Source organism: Pungitius pungitius, chromosome 16 (genome assembly GCF_949316345.1).
Source record: "Pungitius pungitius chromosome 16, fPunPun2.1, whole genome shotgun sequence".
In the NCBI taxonomy this organism is placed as follows: Eukaryota; Metazoa; Chordata; class Actinopteri; order Perciformes; family Gasterosteidae; genus Pungitius; species Pungitius pungitius.
The window spans coordinates 5582117-5608561 of record NC_084915.1 but is presented as its reverse complement, the minus strand read 5'-3'; the positions used below and the strand labels follow the sequence as shown (position 1 = coordinate 5608561).

Genomic DNA, 26445 nt, shown 5'->3' with positions numbered 1-26445 from the left:
AGGCTATGTTTTCATTTGCACTTTATTTCAAATGTTATATACATTTTATTACTCCCTATTATTAATTAATTAAATTTCTGTTTTCTATTAGTTTTTAGTAAAAGTAAGTTACTTTGTCTTACGCCTGGCTCAGGCCTTTCAAATTATTATATTAACTATCTGTTCCATAAATTGTTAGGTATTGTTTGTGCTTGTTTACATACAGATAATAAATAAATGTCCATGTGATGATCACTGTATCAGGTTTTTGCTGGGTAAACATTTTATTATTTTATTTAGTCATTGAATACAAATCCAACCTAGAACGATATCACGTAGTTAATCCAAGACAGTGTTAATATTTGAATATTTGAGCCCCAGGCCACTTTGTACTTAAAAAGTTGGGCCCCGAGGTTAAAAAGGTTAAGAACCCCTGCATTACATCACATGTTTGGTGAATGACTTGCAACTGAATGCTTTCCTGCTGATAACTTCCTTTTGTGTTTGTATTCAAATGTAATAACTAAGAGGTAAGCCCAGTCTTGATCAGAGTGTTTTCCATCCATGCAAAGCTGAACTTTGGACCGTTTTCTGATTTGTGGTCTATTGCATTGTGTGGCCACAGCCAGACAATCAGCTTAAAGAAGATTAAAAAGGAAAAGAGAATATTCTCTCACCGGCTCCCATAGATGGAGCACAGCTTGTCCTCTGCTCGCCACGTTTGTTTTTTTTGCTTCGTCACTGCTGTGAGCCTGCGCACCCTCCCCCACCTTTGTCCACCCAGCACTCAAAAAGCTGGAGCAGACAGGCATGCACGCATACACACATACGCCTCCATGCATTCCTCCAACAATATTTATGTCATGTCAGAGTGCAACGTCTTGAATACATGTGTTGCCTTGACAGTGACATCATCTACAGCAGCTGACTGGATGGCTCCGATATAGCAGCGGAACGTATGCATGTGGAGGCAAGATCGTGCACGCCCAATTTAGAGATGCAATCCTCTGGGGAGAGCAGAACTGAAAACAGAAGAAGTCTTCCAGAGAATTCTACATGAGAGGGAATTGAAAACTGACAACACAAAAAAAGGTAGAAAGATACTAACGGTGTGAATAAGAGTCTGGTTGCCATGGATTCAACAACCTCTTTTCACAACCTCAAAATTGCAGCCTCACCAGTTTTACTTGGTGTGGCCGGACCTTTGTCCTAGAGTTGTGTAGATCGGAGAACCACGACATGATGCAAAGGTGACCTCTTAAATGTGACGGGATCATGTGCACGAAGAAGCACACACACACTGTCTGAAATGTGAAAAATGACCTTAAATGACGCATTAGAAGGAAGTAAAGGCCCAATGACAATGGAGAGGATGCCGTGAAGCGGCATAACAGAAAGAAGCAAACAAGAAACAATCAGAGTGGAATAGGTTTGTTCTTGGCTTCACAAGGAAGAGAAGTCAAATTCATAGGTCACAATCAGAGATGACAGTTGTCCCAAATTCATTTTTTTTACCCTGTTCCCTCAGACTATTTTAATATTTCATAGACCTCCATGTTCTAAATGATCACTCCCATTTTAGTCCTTGGCCGTACTCTAAGCCAAGGATACAAGGCAGGGCCGACGTCTTTGAGAAGTAAGCACAATTGATCGGAAATAAGTGAGCATCACTTTTGTAGCACATGAACACACAGTCAAATCTTTCTGTAAAGGGCATGTTTAAGATTCTGCTTCCTGATAAAGAAAAAGAGATAACATAAAACTTGGCAAATGTGTTCGTACATATAGGGGGATCCCATTTTAACCATCTGACAGTTCTACCCTTCAGTGCTGCTGTTAGTATGTTTAGAAGGTATTTTTTGGCCCCTCAGGCATGGCTCTCAGTAGTGCTTCTGTGGGGTCTTGTTGGATGACCTGTTGGAATATCTTTTTAAGTGATCCAAATACTTCTCTCCAATGTGCATTTAACTTGAGGCATAGCCAGAATATATGTGTGTGATTGGCAGCATAGGACTGAATGTGTTGGGCCCGTCTTGGCGTTCTGGATAATCTGGTAATTACTTTCCTTTTACAAGTGTTTGTTTGAAACTCTGCATATTTCCTCCCGGGTATTCTATGGTATGATCTGGTTCATTTCAGCATCCCATTTACGCTTTGATTGTAGGTAACGTTTCATAGCTTACTTATAGTAGTTTGTTTCGAATCTATATAAAAAAAAATGTTCTATGGGCATACGGTCCATATACTTTTTGTATGTTGTTAGAAAAGTTTAACTGCACTAATGTCTTTGTCCAAATTAAATAGCTGGTGGTTTACACTGAATTCATACAACCTTTATCGGATAGATTTTCCACCACACCCAAGGTGCAGGTAAGTAGAGACATGGATTTTAGGTGACTAGTAAAGAAAGTTGTCTTCTCATTAAAAAAAATGATCATACCAAAAAGAAAAGCCTCATCTTACATTGCTGCATATTGACTACTTTCAGAGTAATCAACGGTGTTGCGTTCTTGCAGTTAGGCAGAATTTTAAGAGGCAGAATTTTAAGAGGCGACCTTTGTATATCCTGAAGCGAATCTCCCGAAAAAGCTTTTGGCTGGTGCTTACCCCCTAACTCATTTAGCCGGTGGATTGATAGAATCTGAGTCATGGAAAAATCTTAACCAATTCAATTAGGCTTTATATAGCTCCATTTGGCACGGACAACACGTCGTAGAGAGATAAACATGATATGAGGGGAGGGTTACCCAAGATGCTTTATTTCCGTAGTTTGAAACACTGGGATGACGCAATTCATAAAGTCATGCAGCTAACACAGCAAAACAGGATCAATCGGTTTATCCACCACTGAAATATCAAAATACACAATACGTGGTTTATAGTGGACAGATGACTCTTACTCTGGAGTCACACTGATGAGATTTATGGTTTTCAGTGAAACATCTCAACTACTGGATGGATTGTTGTACTTGTTACACACATTCATATTCCACTCAGGATGAATAGTAAGGACTTTGGTATCCCATTCAATTTCCATCTAGCGCACCCATCATTGTGAAATTAACTATTGTGACAAGGTAAATACTATATCTCCTAAACAGCTGCAATAGCATTGTGAGCATGTTGGCGTGTTTGTGCAAGCAGAAAGGAGCCGAGAGCCGCTGACTCTTTGTTTACTTATAGCTTACATTGCTGCTATTCACGTTTTTACTAGTCTATTAAAGTTTTAGTTTGCTTTGGATGGTTATTGGTTACTAGACAAACTAACTAACTAAGCCCCAGACACAAACCGCTCGGTAAGATGACAAACTGAGAGAAACAACCGTTCCACTTCTCGTAGTCCTCTATGCCCTTAACATGCCTTTTACCACATGCTGCAAATGCAACTCCTCCACTGCAGTGAACATACTTTAAGGCTGCAGCTGGGACTGCACAATGTGCTTGCTCTCAGAAGCGCACACACACACACACACACACACACGCACGCACGCACGCACGCTGACAGGCCCTCCCTGCCAATCAACCCACTGGCAGCTCAAGGTCCTCCATGCAGCAGAGGTGAGTGATGAGAGCAATTGATGAGATCTTCATCATCACACGCATGAGAGCGGTGTGGGGGTAAATCAATTATTTCTGTGGGCTTCTCACTAATAACTACAGCACTCACGTGTCAACCCACATCTGCACCGCCCACCACACACACAAAACAGAGAAAGAGATGCACTTACAAAGCAGTTGAGCATGGAGCAGGACACCCTCCCTGCGAAGCTCATGTCGAGGAGAGGCACAGCTGTGCCTGAGTGACACGCAGCCTACAGAGCAGCAGCGTGACTGGAGCATGAGGAGCCGGCATACCCATCCTCCTCCCTGCCGGAGCCCGTCCACCCCTGGTAGGCTCCAAACTCCTCTGACTGCCGCTCCTCCCCCCCCCCTCTCTGCACCTCTGGCCCTGTTCTCCTTCTCAGGAGTTGCTGCGAGCCAACCCGCCGGTCCCGGGTCTATTTTCAGGAACCCCACCCCACCCCCCCTCAGAGTGGGGAGAGAGAGAGAGAGCACGCTGTTGTCTGACGGCAGCCCCTGTTGCACTGCTGAGGGTGGGATGGTGGTCCATAAAAAGGTACAAAAATGAGCAGCAGTCCATGCGATGAGCTGAGCGTTGAGGTAAAGAGATTAAATCACTGCGAATGGGCCATCTCGCATGAAGCAAATGGATGAGGGAGGGCGGGGGGGAGGGCTGCTAGAAGAGAGAGCAGGCGGGGAGGCAAGACAGAGGGAATTGCCTGATGCTAGGCTCCACCCTCTGCATGCGCATCTACAGCTCTCTTTCTCTCTCACATTCACAGGCTCGCATCGCTCCCCTTGTCCCCATCCCTTCCCCTCCTGTACTCCTCCCCCACTCACTCCCCATTCACCCTTCACCGACATATCCTCGTAAATATGCTCGTCCCTCAGCAACAAGGCGGTACAGCCGAGACAGTACCGCCGGCAACTAGAAGATGCGCCCACCGCCATGCATGCGCCATTATGACCATCTGCAGTATCCCGGGTCTCTTTCCCAGGCGAACACACTGTATGCGAGGAGGCGTGTGCACAGAAGACGTCCTGAAGCAAACTCACACGCACCAACGGGGTGCAGAGAGAAATCGCTGCAAGGTGGCTGAAAAGTATCCCGTCACAATAGCGTTGCATTTGCAGCATTTGATCTAGAGCAGGAGGATTATATGTGGCAGAGGACGTAGGGCGTTGAGGAGAAAGTAATGGGAGATCTCCAATGACACAGTACTCCACAGACATGACTCCGACCCCACCTGTCCCATGGCTGTCTTTGTCCCACACAGGTGCAGTGCATCTCTGCAGTGAATGCTGCAGCACCTTCCAGTGCTTTGAACCAGAGAAGGTCACTGCATGTACAGGGTGTATATACGGTGAACATTATACTACTGGAGGGGGGGAGACACAGCCCCCTTAACCCAACCTCCTCCCTGGCGGAGTCGTGACAGCCACTCGCCTTCAGCTGTGGCTGTCACATTATGTAACCCGTATAACATAGTACTGCTGCATAGGCTGGATGCACGACACATCACTATTAAATTGGACTCACTACTGGGGGGGAGGTGTGGTTTCTGAAATGGTACACCATCCTAAACAACGATCGCTCTTGAATTGGCACCTGCGACAGATGCATCAGAGATCTGATCTTCAGATCTAGTTAAGAGAGACACATTTTAACGGCTTTTAGAGGAGCTTGCTACATTTCCTATGGTGCATGTCATTCCAGTCTGTAAAGAGTGCCTGATATTGAAGCTCTGTAGGATCATGTGGTGCACACATTTACCTTTGCTTTACTTTACTTATCATTGCAGGTAATAATACAGAAATACAAGTCCACTGAAGGGGCGGTTAAACGTGTAGATGAGCGTTTATTTAATCTCCAGGCTAACAAAGATTGAATTCATAAAATATTTACGGTTATCATTAGCATGAGGCAGCAAATTGTTAAAGAAAATACAAATCTGCTATAACCACACCATATAACTTCAAATGCAATAGGTCCTGATTGATGTGTAGAATAACAAAAGAAGACACTAGAGATTTGCAAGATTTTCATAGAATTACAGCACTCAGCCAGATATAAAAAATAACAATGCATTTATACTGAATTTATAGACAAATAAAGGTTGCATGACAACAAGCACATGAAATTAACAGGAAAAAATATATGTATGGATAAATGGCCCAAATCCCAACGCAGTTGTTGTTAACAGCGGGACATTTCACTGTTCAATGCATTCTGCCTGCACAGCAACCCGCCTGATCTACAGAAGGTCTTCAGCTAATGTAAATGAAAACAAAAACTAGATGTAACCACTAGTTTTTGATTAATAAGATATTTGGCAATGCATCTATTTATACTTCCATTTGTTTGAGCAAGAAAGGTTCTTGTTGAGGGGTCTACTGCTGAAATAACAAGTTTATAACCTTGCAGTCACACTGAAATTGGCATTTGAACATTAAAAATATTGTGTCAATTTCATGATCCAAACAAACTACTTTTTAAGGCTCGTCTAAATTACCGTTAACTTATAATAAGGTGGCATAATATGGCAACATATTAGAAGGTAGAGATTTGTGCTGCAGGAGACAAAGTGCACTATGACTTCCATCTCATCAGGTAAATGGACCGCTGCTCTAAAATGCACTTTTGCAGATCAAGCACTTACTGAGATTTACCACCATGTCACATGGTATGTGACCGGTTACAGAAATTAAGGAGAAAAAAAGTATAACGCATATTAAACACCGGATTTGCCTGAAACGTTATTCCGAATGTTTGGGTCACACTTTTACACTGTAGTAGCTATGACAAAAATAAAAAAAAACATTTTAAAAATCGCTCAACAGTCTGAAGTGTTTCATTATTTGGCCAAGTGTGTTTTGACAATTTGTTTTGAGAGCAACCTCATCAGGTTTGGGAGAGCGGAGGGCTTCAGTACTAACATCAGCAGGTGTATCGTTCAAAACTGAAATACGATTTATGGAAACAGACACCCTCCTCCCTCCTCCCCCCCCCACTAAACTGCTGCTAAAAGTGAGCACCAGATTGGCCTCTTGTGTGCGACTTTTTATTTTAGGAAAGGGGGTCAGCAGGTCATCAATACAGAGTGTCGGTTCACATGTTGACATGAAGCTAAATAAGAGGATACAAAAAATATATTCAAAGGCATTGGGGGACTTCACGCAGCAATTTAAAGTTATTTGCACATACATGTTTAAGTTTATGAAAATGCATATAGTTATTTTGGGTTGCCTATTAAAATGTTAAATCTTATAAAGACAACCAGTAACTATTCTACCACGGGCAGTCAAGAAATAAGTGTTCCACAACTAAATAATGTTTTGGGTAAATGAGCCAGTACAATGCCATCTGACTGAGCACATCTAACTGGAACCAACCACATATTTTACTCTGAAACAGGATTCCGTTTATTAAAAGCATTAACATGTACGCCGTCCAATACGAGGACTACAATGGTAACTTCACTTGTAGCGCTTTTATAAACATATGTCAATGTAACGTGTGTGACTGCGCGGCTCCGGACAAACGGCACTCGACACCAGGATGGTGGGTTCCAATGCTTTTTATTGTTTTAATTTTGCTCGGTAAAACACGCCGGCTTCCCGCTCGCTCGATCTCCTTTCTCTCGCTCGCCCCCGCCTCACTGCTCAAATAGGGGAGAGCACACACAATTATCCCCAGCTGATTGTCATTGTTTCCACCTGGCACCGTTCCCCGAGCCACTCCCCCCATCTCCCCCCTGCAGCCGAACTGAAACCACGCCCGCCACCACAGTCAATCAACCACGACCCTCTGACTGAAGGATGGGCTGCTCTACCACTGAGTCCATGGAACTAAATGCTATAGCATGCCACAGATGCAGTAGAATCTGCATGTTGCCAACACAGAAACTCTCCGGCTAGTTCCCCACAAAAGGTAGCACCACAATGCATTGTGGGCATTGAGGGCAGGGTAAAACTGCCCCAATGTCCTGGTTTCCGTGCTCGCATTAACCAGCTAACAAGAATTCAATACTTAACTTCAACAGTGTTTCATGGCCTCCGTTGATTTAACTGCCCACTTGTTGAAGTCATTACAGCATTTTTAACCCCACAAGGGAAAATGATAAGAAATAACAGAGTAGAATAAGTCCACAATACATTCAAAGCAAATAGAATATTAAATGAAACGTATGAAATCGAACTGGCAGAGGTCTGCATTCATGAGAGTTAATGGGCACAATATGTGCTCATCAGCCCCCGCCGTCAATTAAGCCCAGAGCTCGACTGTGTATCCCATAAATGGCCAGGAGCTGGGCAGCAGGCCACCCCGGCTTTATGTGGACCCAGTAAACCAGAACCCTTGGACACACATCCTCCAGTTACACTTCCTATTTCTCTCCCACAATAGCTGCACCTATTAGTTTCAGGAGGAATTTGTCATTCAATTGGTCAAAGCTTGGCTGAATTTGGAATACTGTGCCATCAGAAAAGTAAAAGGGGACTGGCCATGATGTGGCAGGGGGCTTCTCGCCAATGTAAAAATTGTAACATCAAAGTGCAAAATACAGGATTTTCCACATTTAATGCCAAACAATATGCATGTAACATCTAATTAAGAATGCCTATGTCCATTTCTTTAAAGGAGCTTTTAAATAGTCAAATAAATAATATAAAAATATAGTACATAATAATTACCCTCAAATATAATGCACAGCTTACTTTTGAATTGCTCTTTTAAAATGTGGTGGTGAAAATATGGGACTCAGCATTTCTAAAGAAAACCCAAACAGAAGTGCATGCAGCCACTTGAAGCAGCAGTTATTTCTCCATCTCTCTGCGCCAATTACTTTCATGGTACCGCCACATAATACAAAAATCATTTAGTTTTAGATCTTCTACAGAGCAGAGTAGACCATAATAAACAGATCCAGCACATAGCAGGGTCAGAGTGATGCACGGTCATCTTGGGTGGACACACACACGGACACACGGACACACACACACACACACACTATCATGGGGGGGGGGGGGTGTTGGCCAACAAACATGGAGACGAGTTGTAACGCGCGCTGTGCAAACTACTACTGGGCTGTGGGCAGGTCAACTTTCACTCACTCACATCGGTGATAGTTTGAATCTAAGAGTGAGCTGGAGGAGTCGAATGGAACCTGGCGTTAGGAAAGGTGCACTTTATTTAAAGCAATGTTGATAGCTGATCATTTGTACTGTTCATTATGATCCAATGATGGATTTTCATACATTTGATAAACAGCAAAGCACTTTGTTGCTGTGGTTGAAGATTCAGAATTTCTTTCAATATTAGTACCCTATCATACATATATGGGACATTCTGAATCAGAAAAGGGATACATTGTTTAATGATCATGAAACCGTAGAATGTTAAACAAGTGACAAAATGGGTCCCACAACCCTGAGCTGTGTTTAGGCTTGAGAGAACATTGTGCGTCTCCTCTCTGAAAGAAATCTCAGCTTGTCATTTACCTTGTCAGGGAGGGGGTTCAGATGGGCCACTAGTTTAATATCAATCAGCAGCAGAGGACACTATAAACAACACACAATTGGACTGGCTCACCATGCTGCCAGCCAGGGTTGTAGACTGTTGGTCTGGGCGCCCTTCTTCAGATCCCTCCCTCTCCTCCGGTCTACTGGGCTCTGTTGTGCCAGCGATGGCTCCTGCCAACATAAAAACACACATCAGTCGTGACAGCGCACACACATGTGGTTGCATATTGGGCTGGAATACAGAAAACTACCTTTCTTGGATGAAAATTACCGTAAGTAGAGAAATTCCTGGCACTAAGATCACAACATATCTCATAGTTAGAAGCGGAGCATGGATGGGGGGGGGGGGGGGGGGGGGGCGCGTTAAAGAATAACTAAAATGCAAGTTCTCGGAGGAGTGTTGTGCATACGGTGTCAGAGCTGGCTGGTCTAGAACAAGGAGTGCTCTCCCCAAATCAGGTCAATATAAACACTCCACACATGCAGTGCGGTAGACAGACTCTTCTGTGAAGACTGACGCTGATGTGGAAACCTTGAAGGGGGGGGGGGGGGGGGGGGATCAGCTGACCTGCACCGACCTGACGGGAAAGACTATATACAGGAAACGCAAACCCAACATTCCTCATCAGATTATGAGCAGCCCGACTGATAACTGGACAGTGGGCGTGGACAAACTCCACAGCTCTCCTACACACCAAAGGGTGCTGCACAGAGGCAATACGAGACACACTGATATCCTATTGCATCCTCCACCCACGCATACAAGTTCAGTCAGGAAGCTCAGTGTGTGTTTAGTGTGAAGATAGTAACCCGCCGACAGCTACACAAAACATGGACACAGGGGTTCACTTTTACTTGTTTAGGACACGACTCAAATAGGAATTGCTCACTTTAAACCACAACCTGGAACTGGATCAAAACGAGTGCCATTTAATGCTCTCGTCTTACTTCCCTACATTTTTCTTTGCTTGCCAGACACACCCCTTTTTGCACACAGCGCAAAAAAATAAAAACTATGCTAAACTCAAAGGAATATTGTTCACAAAGTTCTCTTACCTGTTCAAAGGTGATGAATTAGGTCTCTGTAAATGTTTGTCTACCCTTTATAAAAAGGTTTAAGTGAAGGTCCTTGCAAAGGAGCTGTAGTATCCGTCTCCCAAACACATACTAGTTGTAAACCAGTGCATGGCATACCTCCCTCCCTCCCTCCCTAGCTCTGGCTCTATTGCTGACTCTTTCTCCCTCCCACTCATCAAGGGCCAGGCTTCGCAAAGAAACTATGCAGCAGGGGACAAACTCTACATTTCACTCACCTCCACTCATGACTCATTTTATCAAAAGGGATCAGCCACCAAAATAGAAACCACCACATGTAGGTAACCAGTCATAAAATTGCTTTTAAAAATGTAATGGTAATATCACCTTCAAAGCAATGCGATTTAGCTAACGACTCAAGAACAAGTTGGGACAATTTCAAAAGTTGTGTGTAAATGAGCAGCAGTGTTTCTTCCCTAGGATTACAAAAGAGGCACTGACAATTCCCTGCAAAACAGTGTCCCCTGTTTGGATTGATCTCAAAAGATATGCACTTTCAAAGACAAATATGTCTGAATACAACACAAGTCTGGCAAAATGTAAATGACCAGAGGTTTTATTTGATTATTGGAAATATTACTTAACAAAACTATCGCAAACTACATTATTTTGAAGCATCTCCATGAAGTTAGCATTTTCAATATAGTATAAAATACATTTCCCAGTTCAGAAGGGGGTTCCCAGCCAGCCAGCCAGCCAGGCAGGCTAGCCCCCCTCTTAACGGACCACAGTACGATCTGGAAATGTACCGGTGGGATAGCCCCCGCCCCGCCCCCGAGCAGTGGATAACAGGTGCGGTGTTTGACTGGTGACAACACAACAGGTGTGATTAACAGGACCAAAGTTCAAAGACACGTAAGGTGAAAGTGAAAGTGAACGCGAGACTTGACACAAACGGGCACCGTTTTACGAAGCAACTCGTGGGCAAACCGAAAACGTGCGTGTGTGTATGTGCAGTGTTTGCAAACCCTAGCATCATGCTAGCCACCGGATACCGGTAGTAAAACTCGACAATTTACCAACAGAAAACGACAAAGCGGCTCACGATTTACACAACCAACACAAAGAGAACAACATAATTTCATGTCACACACAATACATTATGTGGAAGTTACTTCATTTTAAAATATAAATCGAGTTACTCACTCTGAAAGATCAGCTGACACAAGGATGACTCAGTAGACTACACAACTTCCGTATTCTTCTGCGATGACAGAGCCGTTAGCCAATGGGCAAAGACGACACTGAACATTATAGACCAATAGCGCGACAGAATTTACACTAACCAATTACGATTGACAGCATTCAAGCAAGTGACTTGCACACACCCACAAAGCAGCCAATCATGTGCCTCAAAGCTCCCAGTGCGGACCAATAGAAAATCACAGCGCGGCACAAACGGGATACACACAAACACAAGGTACGTGCGCACAACCACGCATGGTTATAGCAGCCATAGCCCAGCAGGGCTTTGACATAATCAAAAATAATACAGTAATTTTTTTCAACATTTAAATGAATGATCTCGATGTGTGGAATCAACGGTTGGAAAAAGCAAGCAATCTGGAAGATTAACGATTTTCTAATATTTAATGAATAAAACTTGAATCAAATTATTCATTTTATTAAATGAAATAGACTGTTACTAATTGTTTTGTTTTTTCACTTGGACCTTTTCACTGATCCTCCTCCCGTGGCCCTGCTTAAACCTGCTACTGCTATCATCATAATTATTACTATTTTAAATATTAATCATATTACTATTACTGTCATCACAAACCAACATTACCCTTTCCTTGTACTTTCCCTCCCCACAGAAGCTTCTGTGGATGGTGGTTGTCCCTGCAGTGGTCCTGCCGTGCACTTGCACTTACTACTCACAATTATTTGAATCATTGCTGTTAGAGGAATTGAATGTTTTGTACATCTCTTACATTGTTTATTCTGTACACATGACATCCGTTGTAGTCTGTCCATCCCGGGAGAGGGATCCCTCGTTTAAGGTTTCTCCCTTTTTCTTCCCCTTTTGTCCCCACGGAAGGGTTTTTCATTTTTGAGGAGTTTTGCCAATGTGGGGATTTCGGGACAGAGGACGTCGCATGTGTACAGACTGTAAAGCCTTCTGGAGCAAATTTGTGATTTTGGGCTGTACAAAATAAAATGAATTGAATTGAATTGAATTGAATTGGATTGCATTTAATGCTCATCTTATTTGTGGAACTCTGACAAAGTCAGAGGGCCATACATCTGTCACGCCCAGGGCGTTTTACAGCACTGTAGTTGGGGCCAGACACTATTTTTGTTCTTCAGCATGGTCTATAACAGCCTGGACCTGACCCCACTTGCTCTCCATTACCAGTCAACAACCACACAGCGGCTCACTCTATCCTAAGACTGTTAAAAACACAACAATAATGAATGCGTTGCTGTCATAATCAGGCCCTTTGGTATGCCAGATAAGTGGTGATCCAGGGTACATCGAAACAAGAAGGAATTAGGTGTTGTCATATCTTGGGAAATATATAATTACAGACAGTTTATATCATTATTCCAATGCGAGTCCTTGTTAAAGTTAAATTAATGGGTTTCAATAGATCATGTAATCACTAATAATAGTAAAGTGAGTGATTATTAAAGATTAGTTCATTTACAAAGAGACATTTCTAAATGTCGCTATTGGTTTTGTAGTATATGATCTGTTTCAGGCCATGTTGCACCATCTGGTGGTGAAAAACAAGAGAGGACCGTGAAAGCACAGCTTTTTTATTTACTGCTGCTCTTTAAGTTCAGCTATACAAATTTTGCCTCCATTTTTTAAAAGTAATATTTAGTTAGTGTAATATTTCTACCTCATTGTAACCTCTATTCTGAGTCGTTTCTATTGCGACTGAGGTTCTAAGTACCCTGGAGATAGCCAAACCTCTACTGTTGAACTGTTTCACTAAAGTGCAGCAGAAGGCGAACAGGTGGGTGTAGATTCCAAGGGACCAATCACAGGTGGTCATCCGGTCATCTACTCTTCTGCACCCCACGAGCCAGGCACTGATTACGATCTCTCTTTTCTCTGAATTGTGGCCCATATACGATCACATCATGGCAAGAGACTCAATTATGATAAGCAGGTGCTCTCAGTTGGGGGTAGTTAAATAATTGAAGAGATAATTATATCCCTTAGAGATCTATTGACTGTATGTTAGTCTGAAGCTGCCTGTAACGTTGGACCGGAGTCTGTGTTGTGGTTGTCTGCTTTAACAGTACTACTAGATCTGCAGGAGAGGAATGTTGTAGGAATAATGCATCATTCTAAAAAAAGTTAATGAGCTTTTAATACATGTCGAACATTCCACATCTTTATCATGCTTGTTTATACTTTTTACTGGAGAATTATAAGTAAGTGTGTTACAGTGTGTTACCATAGAAACAACTGCAAATGAGTGAGTCTGAATGAGTCGGCAGAAAATTCATCAGCAAACCTTTACATTTGATTTTTTTCTAATGAAAAATGCAAGAACTAATTCTAGCTTTAAAATGTGTAACGTGGCGCCCTTCATTGTAATATATGTTAATACGCTTCATATCTTTGGGTTTTGGAGAAGAAAGAGTATACTTCACTTTCACTTGTATATATATATATGGGCATTTTCAACAATCTTTTGAGATACTTTGAACAAAATAAATACTTTGCAGGCAGCTTCGTTCTACTGTGATAAGATGGGCTTTGAGTCTTGGCCTATAAGGGATTGGAGTCTGGCAGCCGAGAGGTGGTGTCTCATGACATCAGACAGGACAAAGTGTCAGATAATCCATGGTCGATCCTCTCCAACCACCTCACGATCCTTTCTTGCAGGGAACATGACATGTATCTCTGCATGACAGCTTGGTTTCATTTTCCCTCAGCGATGGGGGAGCACTTGATCAAGCCCGGAGACGGAGTCAAAGACATCGCCTTTCAAGTGGACTGTGACTTCTTAATCAAGGCGGCGATGACAAGAAGGACGAATACCAATTGATATTTCTTTGCAACAGGTTGAAACGGATCAGTTGGCATCGGTAACGGCTTGACCCTACTTCTCTTGTTGGAAAATTCCAAACTCTGTATGTCTATACTATATGTACTATCAAACTATATGCGCTGTACTTACTGCATGTTGAAATAGGGGAAAACATGTCAGTGTTGAAAGTACAACTTTGGTGTTTGGTGCCTCATTGGACTCCTCTACTCTGAAGAGAGTGACAGTTTGAAAAAAACTCTCTGCTCAACATTAGCTGGCGACAACGAGAAAGAAAACAACCGCTGGCTTCACACAGGAATAAACTTTAGCCTCATTTGAGGTGTAAGCGTATCACAGCACGTATAGTGAGGTGTTCTGTCTGCAGCCACCGGAGGGCTCTGGCTCTTCACACTGTAAAAGCTGTTGTTGGGGTGTATTCCCCAAATGATCCCAAAACAACTCCACTGACAGACAGCTGAAGAGCGAGGAGCTGTGATTGTTAAGGAGCCCTGGGAGGAGCGGGACAGCCGGGGCTGGGTCAAGTATGCTGTGGTTCAAACGGTACGTAGAGATGGACGCACATTCAAAAGCCTCACGAGGATACACACATAGGGTTGGTGAGGGAGAACACTGTTGTGTCCATGTTTTGTCCTCAGTATGGAGATACTATACGCACACACTCATTGAGTACCTCAGGCCCTACAAAGGCCTTTTCCTGCCAGGCTACAAAGAGCCTCTGTTTAGGGAGTCTCTAGCAGTACTTTGGGCTAAAAAATATAAAGAAAGTGTTTTCTTTCATGAAAAAAATACCGCTGAAATGTTTTTTTTTTTTCTTTTGTTTGTGTAGTCCACCAGCAGGGTTTAAACTTCATTGATCACATGGTGGGAAACCAGCCAGATGACCACATGGTGCCAATTTCAGACTGGTAGGAGTGTGTGTGAGCACGTACGTGGCATGCAAAGCAGACACACAGGACAAAAGGACAAGTAAACACAAACAGTCACTCCACCTCCCACATAGTGGGTAATGCTAGTGCGCTATTCCAAAAAATATGCTTCAGTGCATCATTACTCCATAATAAAAAAGTCCAAAGTAATTCAATAAAAGAGAAACAAGGGGTTTTCATTGTAGCTTAGTGTCACATATTGACGACACGCAGATCCACACACAGTACAGTTCACTGAGGTCCAGAGTGGTGACCAACTACACAGCTAATCTCACAGAGTTAATTTGACTCTTCAAGATTCAATTTGAACTCTAAGCTGGTGTTTATATTGTCCCAATCTTGTCAGTGTTAAATCAACGCTCAACCAAGTGTGAACAATTTAACTCGGAATAAGTGTCAAAAATGAATCTGCTCATTGTTAAATACAACGTCATTTGGCTAAAGTAACTTACATTGCATTAGATTTTAGCCCAGGGAGCAATTCAGGGTTAGTTGTATTGCTCAGGGGCACTTTGACATGGAACATGGGTAAGCCAGGGTTCAAACCACCAACCTCGTGGTTCCTGGTGCACCCTCACCAATCCGTGCATCCCAGTACATGGAGTTAAGCCCTACACCAGGAAGCATGACACTGTACAGGTACATTTCAAACCTATCATAGAGTTAGTTTAACTCTACAGTGTTGCAAATGAATCTGATCTTGACACTGGATGATGACTCCAGCTCTTTGGTACAATTGACTCTGTAAGAGTTTGCAGTGTGATTTCAACACTTTTGCCCAACACTGGAAACTTAACTTTAAAAATGTTGCTGTGTATGAAGAGACCATCAAAATGCCCATCAACAAACCTGCAAGGGTGAAAAACCCCCACAAATCCAAGTGAGTGTTGTGGTGACTCACGGGGAATTATCAAAGTGGTTGATTACAGGGTTTGAGATCACAATGGTTTATCACAATGATTTATCACAATGGTTTATCCGTTTGGTTGATTAATTCCTATTACGCCAGTCCCGGCAACTTTAGGAACAGTTGTACAATTTGGTACTAAATTAACAATCTTATGTTCCTCTCTGTTTTCACAGGAATACGTGGACTACAACGGGGGACCAGGTGTTCAGCACATCGCTCTCGACACATCAGACATTATTCAGGCAGTAAGTCTACTGCGCTAAGCTGCAGATTTCACATTAATCCACACATCTTGTCTTCACAGACCCCCCCCAACACCTGCAAGCAGAGGCAAGTTTTTTTTTTAAAAACTCAGGTAGTGAACCTGTGCGCCCGAGGGATGGAGTTCCTTTCAGCGCCTGACATGTACTACAACACACTGCGGAAGAACCTTAAAACCGCCAAGATCAAGGTGAAGGAGGACCTCGACCGTTTGCAGGTGAGGTGCATGGGACGATTCACAACCCTTCGCCTTTGGTCTAAACAACACACTTTGTTATCTTTTAAGGAATTGAAAATCCTAGTTGATTTTTTTTGCGACAATGGCCCGAACGGCCCTTTTCCTCGAGGTCATGCAGCGCAACAACCGCTCTGTGAGTGCCACAGAGCACTTGAACAAACTCCTCTAAACTCACCGATGGTGAACACCTGTTTGCAGCTCCCACCCAGTGTGAACAGTAGCCCACTTGTAGAAGTTCAGTAAATCTGTCACATGTACAGATTAAAAGGCTCTTGGGATTGTTGGATTGGGTTGCACCCTGTGGCACTCCATTTATAGCAGCTACCCATTCTGCTTGTTAGGACAGGCCCCTCTTGTCACTCTGCAACGTTTCACTCGGTCTACAGATGTGGAGGCGATCCGAACTGCAGCAAAGGATCCCCCCGAGCGACAACAAACACTTGATCTTTTGATTATCTTTGACAATATGTACATGATTAATTAGCGAGCCCCTGGTGAGCTCAGCTTCCCTCCAAGCAAAGTGGGTATTTGAATCCTTTAGGGATTATTTATCTGTTGTGATCTCACATCAAAGTTGTATTGACGCCCCAAGCGGTGTTTGAGAGGAGACCCCCCCTTGGGGCCATGAGAAATGACACACAAGACGGTAGATCTTCTGGTAATTAGCCATCTGTGTGTGTGTGTGTGTGTGTGTGTGTGTTCTCATTCTCTCTCCAGAGTCTTCGGGGCAGGAAACTTCAAATCTCTCTTTGAGGCGATGGGAGAGGGACCAAGAGGCCAGGGGCAGATTCATTGTGCCAACACCCAAAGGGCAGTCCAAAGCCTTCAACTGATCCCCCCCCCCCCCCCCCCGACTGCTGCTGCCAAGCCACACTGTTTATATACGGCTGTACACGTCAGGAGCCATCAGCAACCTGCTGTATCAAACACAAGCTGGATGCCTTCATGTGGCAAGCTGCAAGTGCTGAAATGCAGGTATGCTGATGGTCGTCTACAGACCGCACGCCGTAGTATTACTGAATAAAGATAATATCCAACCGACTACTTTATCACAGTCTTTTTTACTGAAATGTATGACTTTAGTTATACCTCAAGATTATAAACTCAAGATTAAAATCCTTGTGTACTCTGTACGATGCCAGTTGAAATGCACTACTTTATTCATTCACTTAAATACAACAGGCAATTCCTCTTTATTCACCTCTTTCATTGCCATATTTGTGTTTGTATGGGTTTACCATAGAAGAAATGTCTTGATAAAATAATCGAAAGACATTGCAGAGGTGAATATTGTGTGTGAAAATTTGTTTTTATGAGCAATCAAAGAATTTAAGTAACAACAAAACACAAAAAAATCAGACATTGCAGAGGTCATTTTGGACAATGTGGTATTGAGACCAAGCCGGACCTCAAGCACGAGATCTATTTACCATGTGTATGATGTTGTTTTTTTCTGTACATAAGTATCTGATTCCAAACTGTGTGTGAACTATTCCTCATAAATGACAGAAACACATTTGACTTCCTGAGTTATTTGGATTCTCCAGCAGAACAAATGTCTTTTGCACAGACGCTGTATTTCAAAATAATTTATTTGCATATAATTGGAATGAAGACAGGTTGATACATCTGTGATGGCACTGATCAGTTCCCATATAGAAACATTCGGTCTTTACAGAGACCACTCTTTCAGACCTGGACAAAATGGATAAATATATTAGTAAATAAATATATTAGTGACATGTCACTATATTGAAATGTTTTATTATATATAAAATACAACACTATTTCATTTCTGTTTTTTTTTTTTGTTCTTGTTTTGTACTCAAAGTATCCAAAATATACTGACATATCCCTTAACGTTCTGGAGGGTTTTTTAAGCTCATAAAAAGGCAGTTTCAGCTCATTATTCTTGCAAAACGAAAACGAACACATAAAACAACACAAAGAGAAAGATCTTGAACAGGGTGAAATCGCATCAGATATTTTGTGGTACCACTCAACGCTATTTTTCATGTGCAGGAGGTTCTGGGCTTTTCCATGTTTCATTTTGTTTTCTTGTTTGTAAAATCAGCTCGAGCCAAAGTGCTGCTTGTAATTCAGTCATTTCCATCTCGGCCTCCGACACCGTTTTGTCACAGTGACATGTGACAATAACAGACAAGGAAACACAAAAAGCACATTTCACTCTGATATTTAAGGGGAAAAAGGCACAATATATAAATTAATGAGTTCACCGCGATCAAGACTTTGCCTCTTTGGTCAGACAGGTAAGAGCTTAGTGTGTTGGGACATTCCTTATTTAGGATTGTGAGCATTTCTGAATGAATAAGGCACATATGAGGCTTTAGTAAGTGCTACTCGTTGCATTGCTATACCTATGAGCTATTTGTCTGCTGTTAAACTCTGAATCTGAAGTGGGACCGAGGCTTTAATGGAAAGTCCACGCAGGATTCCTATACCTCTGATCTCAGGTCACTCAACCTGTCCGGTTAAGAAAGCCTTTTTTGACTTTTATCTACAGTCAAAGTTTTCTGAGTAATTCCCCTCGAGTATAAACACATATTCTGTCCACCTGTCTGCCTGAGTGGCTCCACGTGAAGGAGAGGGAATAATAAGTAACAGAGATTTCAAACCATGATTCTGTCTTTTATCACTAAGAAATTATTCATCTGATGAAATAAAAAAAGATTTTAAAATACTGTCTGATTTTGGCTGGATCTTCCTTAGAGGCCACACTAGCAGGGATTAGCAATGCACATTTACCACGACAAACAATGTTTTGCCAATTCTTGCATCGTTACTGTAACTTTGACATGAATTATCCCCATTTTTCCAGTGTTTGATTATTCCTGACATTTGTCAGGCTTTACCCATTAAAGTTTGAAATCATGGGAAAAGCAGACCAGCCTGGCTCGAATCCAGTTGTATAATTAAAAAGTCACTATCTCCTTTCTACGGCTGCAATGTAGAAAATACTTCTAGGGCTTTTGTTTCCGGTGAGCATATCTGCTTTTCTGAGGATAATTCAACATTTGGATGAATTAGGCACTAATGGAGCGGACGATCTAGTGCTCATATGTCTGATGAGGCCTGTTCACTCTGCCTGCATCGGGGGCTTGGACTGCACTGAGGTCAAACATGTGACCATGCCGTTGGCAAGAGAAATGAGGAGATCGAGACAATAGCCTGCAATGATGCAACGAAATTCAGTCAAACCGGTTCCTTTTGAAAGGTTCAAAAAAAAAAAAAAAAAAAATCACGGACTGCAAAAACAGAAAATGATCCAAACACATAACATAACACAATGTTGAAAACAGCTGCCATGGTTGAAATAATGAAAACAGGGCCCACGCAGGGCTCAGCCACCTCAGTAAATGCTTCCCATTTGAGGGGCTGAGCACCTTTCTCTCCATCTGGACACCTCGGATTGCCAAGAACTTTACTTTCGGGCTGAGTTCATGGGAGCTACGTGGTTGTGACCAAAAAACAAAAACAAACAAAACAACATCACTACAGCAGTACCTTTAAAGACCCCCCTGTGTGAGGCGTGTTAAGAAATCTGAGCTGAGGTAGGCAGGAGAAGGAAGACAAAGATCACGCAAGTGAAATGAAGTACCTCTAAAATAAATCAAGTCATGTTGCAATAGGACGAGCAACGCAGAGATGGAGTCTCACTTCACGAGGGCTCAACACCCTGAGCGAGGACCATTCGTTGCTTGTCACTAAAGAGCATAGGAACTTGTGAAATAATTTGGTAATTAATGCCTTTCTAGTGCTGATAAGGACAAATAGAAAAACGGTGTTGAGTTGTTTCCCCGGCAACTCACAAACATTCATAAAATTCAATATATTTTCCGATAATAAAGGGTCGGGTGCATTTTCTTTGCATTATTAAATCACGTGGATTTCAATCAAACTCAGATGAAAGAGAATTTCACCATGTGAGCTTTTAAGAAGCTGGGTAATCGTCTGAACGAAGGCATTGCTGGTGGAATTAAGTGGAAGACACGAGAGCAATAGCCAATGAGAGGCTTGTCCATTCTGGCTCCTGTGTAGCAGCATGAAAACGGGGATGCAACGAGTTCTCACACACCAGACTCCTCTTCTGATCCTGTGGACATAAAAACAGCTCAGGTCATGTTAAAAGTACAATCTAAAAAACAAAAGAAAACAAAGAATACAAAAAAAAGTTAAGCAGGTAAAAAAGGATGATTACAGTTATTTTCCCCATGTTTCCTATTGGTAAATACAAGTACTGCACTTGAGACCGGACAGGTGAAAAAACACAGTATGGAAACAAAAGTGAGTCAATTACTGTCCCATTGTGAACAATTGCGCTGTGGTGCTGTCGCCATGATCCACCAACTTACCAATTATCTCACACAACAAACAAAAGTGATATCCAAACCTATGAAATGAATAACCAAAATGATCCCCTCTGTCTAAGTGGCTGTCAATGTCATAAACAAGTGAGACACCCACCCTGATTGTGGTGTAATGTTTGGCAGTACAAACAAATGTCTGTGTCGGCAGCAGGGCCGTGGTGGAACCCGCATGGTGGCCTGTCCATAGAGGTCCCGGGCCCCAGCTGCTGAGGCTCTGAGTGGGCCTGTTGCACCCGTTTTTGCCACACAACATGGGCCCCTGCATAGCAAGGCCAGTCCTCCATGCCTCCAGAGTCTAGGATGAGGGGCACGGGTAGCAAAGCCGGGTGCAGATCAGGAGGCGAGCAACAGAAGCCTGGGCCCTGACCGTAGTGGATGTGGATGCTACGGTCGTCCTGCAGATCGAGGCTCTGGTGGAAGCGCACCGAGGGGCCATCGAGCACACAGCCACCCACTCGCCCGAGAGGAGCTGCAGGGTGTCCGTGTCCCTGGTGGCAGCAGTGGGGCTGTAGCTGTACAGGGATGGAGGACACCCGTACGGAAGGTCCCGTGGGGCTGCTGGGGTCATGGTCCTGGACCTCTGTCCCAGCGCTGGGCCGATCTGTGGGGTCGGGCTTTGGGCACTGGCAGGCGATGTGCTTAGGAGGGCAGACAGACGCGTCTCTTTCAACGACGAGGGGAGCAGGTGCAGAAGCAACAGTGGCGGTGGTCCCCTGCTCCTCGTCCGAGCCTCTGCTCGGGCCCTGGCTGTGCTCCCCCTCCTCATAGTGGTGGTGTCTGTGGCGGTGGTAGTGGATGTGGCTGAACACAGTCTGCGGCTGCTCTTCGGGGCAGCCAGCTTTGTTCACCACAGAATCCAGAGACCTGGGCCGGGCCTGGGCGCCTGCCTCCAGGCCAGAGCCTGGCCCGTAATACACAAATGGGTCGTAGTCACTGCTCAGAGAGCTGCGGAAGGTGGACCAGCTGCCATAAACCCCCTGCAGGGACACGTCGGTACAGTTCAGAACAGAGTCGCTGGAGGAGCCGTGGCAGGGCCCCGAGCTGGAGTCGCTCGCCGGCCCATCGGCCAAGTACCCGCTGCGTTCCGTGTGGTAGCTGCCCCCCGAGCAGCTGCCATCGTCCTGCCTATTGTGGGCCGGCGCCCCGCGGGGCTGCGGCGGGACGGAGGTGGGGTGGTGCAGCCGTGAGCTGGAAGCACTGCGCTGGGCTGGACAGGAGGAGCGATAATTTTGGCAGGATCGCCGGGGGGTGCAGTGGTGCGTAGAGGTCCTGCAGTTCCCTCCAATCCTGTGGGGCCTCCCGGGACCCTCTCCGGGAAGGTGGTACCCGCAGCCAGCAGAAAGTGGTCTACTGGCGAGGAAATGTAGAGTTTGGGGTTCCATGGTGGACGGGCCCGTGTAATGGCCGAGCGAAGGATAAGGTCCGGAGGGTCCGCGAGGATAGTGGGGCCTCATAGAGAACGGGATGGCATGTTGGGGGGAAAGGTGGTTGCGTGGGCCACTGTAAGGCTGAGCGTGCAGGAAACTCTGGCTTTGCTCTGTACTCTGATGGAGTCTGGTCCTCTGGGGATGCCGCTCCGTCCCTGTGGAGCACAGCAGCAGTCAGACTACACAATACACTGCTGGAGATATGACAAGCTGGGAACAAGACAAGGACTGCATTTTGAAAAAATATAGGTATCGAGACTCTTCTTTGACCGGAAAATTTGCTTTTCGTTACCCATGATGTTGTGCATGCAGAGGGGACAGGTGCGATGCTGCAGCAGCCAGGGGTCAACGCAGTCTTTGTGGAACTCATGACCACAGGAGATGATTCTCAATTGCTGGGATGATAGCAGGACAGAAGTAGATTTAATGCTACACAGCTGACAAAGGGCGGTTGAATCTACATGTTGTTGGCCTCCCTCTCTCTCTCTTCTTACCTGCCCGTCCTGGAAGTCCTCCAGGCAAATGGCGCAGACGGGGCTGGAGTTGGAGCTGCTGGCCGACCCCCAAGGCGCTCGGTGGCGCTGGGACCCCGAGCAGCCCTGAGAGCTGTATGTCGTGGTGTCTAGTCGACTGATGGCCTGCAGGGTCTGCTGGTGGACAGAGTCCTGCACGAAGAAGAAGCCAGGGTTGGAAGAAACCCTTTCAAAAAAACGCTCTCCCACTGAGGAATGGCTACTTTCACTCACCCAAGTCCTGTTGGACTTGCACTTGTAGCGGAAAGCAAAGATCAGGACGATGGTCAGAATGGCGAGGACAATGGTGAGCAGGATACCCACGTCATAATGTGGCTGAAAGGGGAAAAGAGGAGGGACAGAGGGTTTTATTTCACAGAGTATACCAATGTGTCTGAAACTTCATTCTCTTTCTCTATCTTTCTCCCACCCTCAAAACATCCATTCCACATCAATGCTTTCTCTGCCATTAACAAGGCTTCCTTTCAAGAGAGGTGTGTGTGTGTGGATTTCTGCGCTTACCCATCTGGACTGCTCCGCCATCACCTCAATGCGAACTGTGGCCTCCTCGTTCTTGTTGACCAGACCCATCAACTCTTTGGCGTTCTCCCCCTCCACCAGCACAACTGGATGCGGAAGGGAGTCTATTTCCCGCAGCTGTGAGCAGGTACAATGGGAGTGCGACATTTTCTGTGAGCTTTAGCTGTCTCTAAACCAGGTTTGCGTAGCTGCAGCTCTGTGATTTCACACTCACCTCAGCAGCAGCATTTGCGTCATCACTAACGTCGAAGATTATTGCCTGAGCTCCTTTGTCCAACGCCATGCGAGCCTGAAGGAGAAAACACAGGTGAGCCAACAGTTAAACATACAGAGAGCGAGGACAATTTCAGGGGATTCATACACTCGTGTGATGAGGATAATGGACAGAAAGTACGTATTCAGGAGGAAAGATCTCATCATCCGTGCAGCACAAAATCTCCCCATGGAGCAGGGGCGTCAAACTCATTTCAGGTCCGGGCCAGATACTGCCGACTTCGACCGAACGCGGCGCTGGCGGTCCGGCGACGGTTCGCTGACGTCGGGACGTATGCACGCCAGTGACGGACCGTTTATTCTACGATCTCCTTAAACTGTCTCTGCTCTGCTCACTGAAGAAAAACAATACGTGGACAATAAATATCAGAGCCAAGAGCAGCGAGTGTAGTCAACTACTGCTGCTAACACATCCCGTCAGACCAGGAGTATTTATTTATATCCCTTAATCAACTTTTCTCCTCTTGTTACCCTGGTAACCGCTGTCATTGCAGACGGTTGCGTCGATTCTTACTGTGAAAATCAACGTACTTCCGGTTTAGCGGCTACGATAATTCATTCACGGGCCGGATATGGCCCGCGGGCCTTGAATTTGACACATGTGCCATAGAGGCCCGTTATGCAGGAGACCATGTGGTGTCTTCCCCCATCACTAGGTGGCAGTAACGCACTGAGCTTCAGGCCAAACCTTTTCCACCTGACTCTAGAACACTGACTAAAAAAGTGTGTAAGCAGGAATCTGAAGAAATGTATGCTTCAAATTAAAACAAGAGGGCTAAAAAGATATAGTTTACAAGCATAGCTTGTTTTTATATTGTGTTTTCTTATCGTTTATTCCATACCACTATCTAGTCCCCAACTGTGTCGGTTAGCTGGTTGTTCCTGAGCAGGTAGCGCACTGCTGAGGTTTTGAGAGCTATGGGACTTAAAATCAGCGGCTGGCTGATGTCTAAATTGATGGCACGAGGGCGGTGAGAATGACCAGTGGCTTCATTGCGAGAATAACGGCTTTGGAACAATGACGTGATGAGGAGACAGTTTTTTAAGTTTAAAACACTGAAGGTTTGTGTCAATGCGTGACTAAGATTAAACTTATTTTGTTTTCACATAATATCATAATTGTATCTCAAATATCAAAGAACATTTCAGATAATTACTTAAAAAGCACCTCAATGCCCATCTGCAGCCTTAAATACTGTGTGTGTTCTTGCGGACAGTCGAGAGTTAACAATATTGCTGCACAGAAATACTGGTGGCCGTAGTATTTACGGTCAGAGAGAGGTCAAATAAAAAATGATCATATCCCCTTTGATCTGGTTTTTCAGCTGTGGTTCCACCGCCTTTCCTCTGTTTCATCAAAGCAGTAATTGTAGTACGTGCATGGGCCTAAATGGGGTGCGGTCACGTAGCAGAAAAAAAGAAAAAAGAAGAAAAAGAAAAAAAAGCTAGATCTATGACATGTGGGAATTTGCTTCACCTGGGGTTCAAAAGTTCCCTTATGCGGCACAAGAAGCGCATACGTCCTGTAATCGTGGGGATATTGTGGTCCGACACACACACACGCACACACAAGAAGTTTCAAATAGTCCTATAGTGTAAAAACATACCATAACACACTTCTCCAATGACTGCTGCTGTGGTCGTATTAGATCGTAGCGCAGTAGTTCACCACAGATTGCTCGCAAAGCCATGCCCCACCAAAGACCTGGAAGAGGCCCCGAGAGATCTCATTACATGATTATTAGAGTATATGTTTAACCTTTAATGGCGCGGGGAAAAGCTGCGACGTTACCAGGGCCAGTTAATGGGACTGGCAGCACGAGGGTTTCGACATGTCCGGGATGGTTCCGGTGGGAACTGAAGCAGACGTTCACTGTGGCTGGGTGAACGCCCGACCTCGTGGAGGCGCAACTCGACACGTGTGACTCAGCGCTATTTGGCGTTTGAGTAAACATTAACAATCGCCACATTGGAAACGACTGTGATTTCCACGGGTATACGGGAGAGGACGTCAGAGCTGAAAAACACAGAGGGCGACTTCACGCCGTGTCATCATTGAAGTGAGGATCAGCAGGCGATGGCTCTTGACAGGCCGGCTGTCACAAACATAAACTCTTATGAGGGCAAAGAGCGAGACAGTAGTGCTTTGAGGTCACACAGTTACACAGTTGTTGAGTTTAGTATGTTGTACCGGTACAGCATACTAATACTGAGTAGACCTATGTTGCAGTGACCATTTGAATGAATATGTATATATAATGTATACTCACGCTGCTAGCATGGGGAATAAAAACAATTGCTGCCCAGCATGAGGTCATAGGATTCATTTGGTTCATTTTTTCTGGCCCAATATCACAAATCTGCCCAAGTGGCTTCCGAGTGGGGACACACTAACAACCTACCACTACTAAGGCTGCACACCTTTAAGGGCATTTTGTCCCTCTGCTTACTATCATTACCCCCTCATCCTATCCTCTAAAGTCGAAGGGACTGATCGGCCCATTTGACTTGATTGGCCCATTAATAGTCTGGATGCTCCCTCGAGTAGTTGCAAATCCTCGCTTTAAGGGTCGGGCCATTGGTTTTTCTGTCACCTGACAGGATAGCTTTTACCTGTCAACATCTCAACGTTTGTCACTTTGTTTGTTTAATGCGGCTCCGACCAAATCAACCCAGGGGCGAATACCCTTCATCTGCAGCCATGTTCCAAAATAACGCTGGGAAAATGGAGCATGAGAATATTACACAAACACAGATACATTCAGCCACAGAGAAACATCTGCTGTTTTTTATTGAACATCT

At 44.4% G+C, this 26445-nt stretch overlaps 3 protein-coding genes across 6 annotated transcripts in view; 1 reads left to right on the top strand and 2 right to left on the bottom strand.

The window, feature by feature from the left end:
• mtmr4 (myotubularin related protein 4) overlaps positions 1-11375 on the bottom strand; it is a 31142-nt gene extending 19767 nt beyond the window's left edge. Inside the window, exons 1-2 of one of the 4 annotated variants that reach the window (XM_062558032.1) lie at positions 11302-11375; positions 9131-9231 (exon numbers count right to left, since the gene is read on the bottom strand). In XM_062558032.1, the coding sequence (XP_062414016.1) occupies positions 9131-9133 (3 nt within the window). In that variant the 5' untranslated portion in view covers positions 9134-9231; positions 11302-11375. Of the gene's footprint in view, positions 1-3707; positions 3872-9130; positions 9232-10116; positions 10247-11301 lie in introns of those variants that run through there. The other 3 variants (XM_062558031.1, XM_062558030.1, XM_037466857.2) reach the window with 3 other exon arrangements.
• Positions 11376-13683: 2308 nt separating this feature from the next.
• On the top strand, positions 13684-17336 carry hpda (4-hydroxyphenylpyruvate dioxygenase a). Its single transcript, XM_062558193.1, is given in 15 exon segments — positions 13684-13707; positions 13843-13876; positions 13879-13948; positions 14003-14132; positions 14619-14708; positions 14804-14815; positions 14818-14904; positions 15003-15085; positions 15280-15352; positions 15910-15946; positions 15949-15974; positions 16178-16249; positions 16360-16487; positions 17221-17263; positions 17265-17336. Coding segments are annotated over 15 exon segments (981 nt in total).
• A 244-nt stretch (positions 17337-17580) lies between these two features.
• Positions 17581-26445, bottom strand: part of LOC119215063 (E3 ubiquitin-protein ligase RNF43) — a 65669-nt gene continuing 56804 nt past the window's right edge. Inside the window, exons 3-9 of the mRNA XM_037466861.2 lie at positions 23585-23659; positions 23353-23487; positions 23065-23166; positions 22813-22983; positions 22611-22713; positions 20989-22473; positions 17581-20617 (exon numbers count right to left, since the gene is read on the bottom strand). Coding sequence (XP_037322758.2) covers positions 20592-20617; positions 20989-22473; positions 22611-22713; positions 22813-22983; positions 23065-23166; positions 23353-23487; positions 23585-23659 — 2097 coding nt within the window. The 3' untranslated portion in view covers positions 17581-20591. The remainder of the gene's footprint in view (positions 20618-20988; positions 22474-22610; positions 22714-22812; positions 22984-23064; positions 23167-23352; positions 23488-23584; positions 23660-26445) is intronic.